Source organism: Coturnix japonica, chromosome 11 (assembly GCF_054131305.1).
Source record: "Coturnix japonica strain WE chromosome 11, WE-NBRP24, whole genome shotgun sequence".
NCBI lineage: Eukaryota > Metazoa > Chordata > Aves > Galliformes > Phasianidae > Coturnix > Coturnix japonica.
The window spans coordinates 3548892-3553726 of record NC_140673.1 but is presented as its reverse complement, the minus strand read 5'-3'; the positions used below and the strand labels follow the sequence as shown (position 1 = coordinate 3553726).

Below are 4835 nucleotides of genomic sequence, written 5' to 3'. Positions count from 1 at the left end.
CCGTTTTAACGCTAATTCAGATTTACTCACTAATGTTCAAAAATCAGGACCTGAAATTGAACTTAATGGAAATTACCAATGCAGTGGATTAATTTACAAGTCTGTCCTATCAGAAATGTGTGATTAAGAGCAAAGATAACCCTATAAACTCTTCTAGGAATAAGTGTCATAGATAAATGACATACATAAGTGAAACTCTTGTATGAGCAAGAACAGCTAATGATGTTGTCCTGATGCGTGGTGCACAGACAGCTCCTTTGCTCCTCCCAAAGTGCATCACCAGTGAAAAAATCACTTAAAGTATTGATTTGAGAATGTATAGAAATATAAGATCATTAAGTGTAACATCATTATGCCACTACATATAAAAGTATAATCTGTAAGACAGACACAACTGACAAAGAAACGAGGTTGAAAACAGAGTTATATGAAAGTGAAACGGTTTCTGACTACAGATATAACTATCGGGTAAAAAACTTAATAAACATCTTTGTCTTCCGAATCTCCACTAGATGACCGAGATCCTTGCTCCTCTTAATCCCTTTGATTTATTTCCTTTTTACTAGTGGAGATTCTACAATTCTTTATTCTAAGTAATGAATTCTTTTTTCTTTCTCTCTTTCTTTCTTTTCTGAGTTGCCTTCATTTCTTTTCCTTATGAATTTTGTCAGCTGAACTATTATAGGCAAAGGAGTCACCAAGTTTTGGGGGAGATTCTTTGATCTTTCTAGAAGATTACACAGACTATTCCCAGTAAATTTCATCTCATAAAGAAGAGTTTATTATTTACTTTCAACATAAATTACATTTTAGTTTCAGATAATAATCCTGAGTTAGGAGTAGGGAGAGGTATAAGGACGACGCTGAGTCACAGGCAGCCGGCTGCCAGGCACGTGCGGAGGGCTGTCACAGTGGGCTGTCGTAACCGCCAGGGCTTTGTGACGCGGGCCGGCATCGAACCCGAAGGCCGTTGTGACGCGGGGCTGCCTTGAGGGGTCAGCGTCCCCTGGAGGGAGTGCCGCTCACTCTCAGGACAGCGGCTCCGTGAGGAGGCAGCAGCTCCTGGGTGCTTCCCTGTGCCTCTGTGCGAGGACGCGGAGATGAGCGAGAAGCGCGAGAAGGACGACTCCCAGCCCAACGCAGGGCTGCCACGCGTGCAGGAACGCCGCCAGGTGAGGCAGGCGGAGAGCAGCGGGGCCGGGCTCGGCCGGGCCGCCGGTGGCGACCTGGCCACCTCCATCTCACGCCTCCTTCTCCCCACAGGTGGGCCGCACGGCGCCGCGAGCGGTGCCGCCGGGCAGCCGGAGCCCGGGCTCGTCCCTCCACGGCGTCCATCTGCCGCCGCTGCCCGGCCCGGAGAGCTCGCGGGCCTCCGGGAGCCGCCGCGCACAGGTAGGGAGCCCGAGGGAGGCGAGGCCGAACGTCTTCCCGCGTGGCGCGGGGACCGCCCACATGAGCGCTGCCCTCGGTGCTCCGTGGGGCGGGAGCGGGACGGACCGCGCTCACCTGGTGTTTCTCCTCGGCTTCTCTTGCAGGCGGGCGGGTGGCAGTTCACGCTGTCGGTGACCCGCAGCAGTGCCGGCGGGCAACGGAGACAGCCTCAGCCATCCTTGCTGCCTCACTTAAGGCGGCCAGGGATGCCGGCAGCTGCACCCCGGCGTTCTGGTGCAGCAGCCTGCGCACCTGCTGCGCGAGGCAGAGAATGCACCATCGGCATTAGAAGCTTCAGACTCCCAACACTTCCCCGAAGACCTCAGGTGTCCAGTCGCAACACCGGCTGGACAAACCCTGTGAGCGTGCCCAGGCTTCTCGTGCCCCGAGCGGCAGCAGACGGTGCCAGCGCTGCCGGCGCTGCTCAGGGAAGACTGGGCGTATGCTCTGTGACATCCAGGGCTGAGGGACAGATTCCTGCCCCTGGTGGTTCCCGAACCAGTGATGCTGGAGTGCAGGTTGAGCTGCAGGAGCTGGAAGAGGCTGCTGAGAAGGAATCCACGGGACAGTCATCTGGCAACCTGTGCAGCGCATCTCTTGCCTTACCTGTTGAGGCAGGCACTGTATGTGCAGCTTCTCTGACTGTAGACCTTGAGCCTGAAGGACACCTCGAGCCCTTGCCAGCAACCAATCCTGAAGATGAGGAGAACTCAACCTCTTCCAACACTGAATGCTCCTCTGCCTCTGATGATTCCCCAGCTAGGGATGTTCTAGTCCAGGATTCGCAGCAAGAACTAGGAGAGAGTGCTGGGATAGAAACAGCAGGAGAGTCATCTGGCACCCTGCAGGTTGCATCTCTTGCCCCATCTGATGAGGCACACGCTGTGTGTTCAGCATCTCTCCTGGAGCCTCTGTCTGCATCACATGTAGATACAGAAGAAGATTCAGAAAGCTCCTATTCTTCTGAGTCTGCATGCTCTGCAGTGGAGGCCAATGCAGCCGCACTCCTCTTGTCAGTGTCTGAGGGAGGAGAAAGAGAAGAACCATCTGTGGCCATGCCTGAAGCTCTGGAAGAAGCAGGGAGTTTCCAGGATCCTGTAGGATCCCACAGGAGGGCCTGTGGGTGCCCTCATATGATCCCAGCACTCCGAAGAATTCTTGATGAGGACAGAAATGAGCGGATGTTGTCACACTGGAATATTTCCTGGCCAAGGAGTGTGATGAGCCCCAGTCAGCTAAGACTACAGGCAAGAGGTGATGCTTTCAACACTGCTAGCGCTACTCAGGGCATGCCAGCCATCCGGCCCACAACATCAAGGGGTCATACCTCATTTCTTGACTCTGGTGATTTCCAATTGTTGGCTGGTAGACTGCCACTTGTGCAAGAAGACTCCAGCGATGACAGCAGCAGTTCTTCTAGCACTGCTGAGAGCATGCTGAATACCAGAGACACTGCAGAGACAGATGAGGGCATCCACCTGCCCTCCCGTCTTTGCACTTCAAAAGTGGATGCTGTGGAGGAAGACTGGGATTATTACTCTGAGGAAGATACTTCATCAGAGGCAGTCAGTTTAACACCCAGCACATCTGATAATTCATCAGTTGATGTGGAGACCGCATCTTCAGCATCATCTGTGGCTGCAGATCCCAGGCCTGAGGAGCAGGTGTCAGCATGTGTGGGAGCAGATGTGGGCCCTCAGGACAAGGTGAGCAAGGCGTGTGTGGTTGGTACCAGGCATGAAATTGAGGCAGAGGCAGGAGAGGTGCCTGGAGCTTGCGCTGTGGCAAGATGCCTGGTGCTGTCTCCTTTCCAGCCAGCTCCACGCATTAGGGTGGAGAACCCTTCTGTTACCCCTGCCTTACCTTCAAGCAAAGGGGCCTGGAAAGGCAATCCGTTCCTTGGTCGCCTGGCACCCACAGCATCACCGGGCAGTGACAGACTGGGTTGTGGTTTTGTTCTCTCCACACAGGTTTCTGCAGAGGCCAGAAAACGTGCACAGAGCTCCGTGTGCTTCAGAGATGCACCGGAGGATGGCCCAGGTACGTCCCCGGGCAGAAAGCCATGCCCACCAAGTGGCACGGGGGCCAGCGGCGTTCTGTGCCCTGCCACATGCAGTGCAGTCCTCCCAGGGAAATTCCATGGTGATGGGTGGCAGGCAGGGCCGTGCCTCTGCCTCTTGCCTACAGCTCTCTGTCCCCCACAGGTACCACTGACGCACCACACGCAGCGGCTCGCCGCCGGATGCCAGCTGTCATCAGGATGGCGCTTCGGGCTCTGCGCAGAGTTTGCACCTGCAGCTGCATCAGGGGACAGGAAGAGGAAAGGCACGAGGCTGCAAACACCAGGCAGCTCCCAGAGACAACAAACTAAATCACAGAATTGAAGAATGACCTGGATTGCAAGGGACTTCAGGGATCATGAAGTTCCAAACCCCCCTGCCTTGCAGGGCCACCAACCTTCCACAATTACTAGATCAGGTTGCCCAAGGTCCCATCCAACCTGGCCTTGAACACCTCTAAGGACGGGGCATCCACAACCTCCCTTGGCAGCCTGTTCCAGGGCCTCACAACGCTCCTAGTAAAGAACTTCCCCCTAACATCCAACCTAAATTTACCCTCTTTCATCTTAAGTCCATTTCCCCTTGTCCTGTAGTTGTAGAATAGCTCCCAGAGATGAAACACCCAATCCTGTATATGTAGAAATCTGATTAAACCTTATCCCTTAACCCTATCCTGGCTGAGTGCTGTCTGGTCTGTGCACGTTTGGTCTCTGTGCAGCTACTGGGATCAGAGAATGGAGCAGTGGATCCCCGTGTCAGTGATGGCAGCAAGTGCAGAGAGCGTGGGCGTGCAAGGCACGGTGATTTCTCGCTTGCAAAGTGTGAGCTGGCTGAGCTGCTGTGTGTGTGTGAGGTGGCCTGTGATGAAAGGGTTGAAGGTCTCTGAAGCCCTGGCTAGAGGAGACCAAGAGTGTCCCAGCTGGATCGGGGCTCCTCAGGTGCCACACTGTGTCGTCTTGGGTATTCCCACAAAGACATCATTCCCCCATATGAGGATGTCATCAGCGTAGGGACAAACCCGGACACCGTGGTCCAACATAACCTTCTCCATCCTCCGTGCCTATGCTCTGAGCGCCAGAGTGGGTGAGTGTTTGTACCCCTGGGGTAATCAGCTGAATGTGCACTGCAGTCCCTCCAAGTAAATGCAAACTGACTGTCCTCCGCCTTCCTCAAGGGGACAATAAGAAACCTGTCTTAGACATCAAGAGCAGCCAGAAAGGCAGGAGCCTGCTTCTGTAGAGCAGCAATCAATTCTGAAACATTTGGGACAGCTGTTGCTGAAGGGGCAGTGTTGGCATCCAGGTGCCTATAAGTCTCCCACTTCCCATTAGGCTTCCACACCAG

At 54.0% G+C, this 4835-nt stretch overlaps 1 protein-coding gene across 1 annotated transcript; it reads left to right on the top strand.

Annotated features, from left to right (window-relative positions):
- Window positions 1-1100: 1100 nt before the first annotated feature.
- Window positions 1101-4162, top strand: LOC146758967 (uncharacterized). The gene is made up of 3 exons (XM_085511970.1): window positions 1101-3137; window positions 3402-3471; window positions 3636-4162. Exons 1-3 carry the CDS (start codon window positions 1101-1103, stop codon window positions 3800-3802), a joined length of 2274 nt encoding a protein of 757 aa, XP_085368096.1. The 3' UTR covers window positions 3803-4162.
- Window positions 4163-4835: the final 673 nt, after the last annotated feature.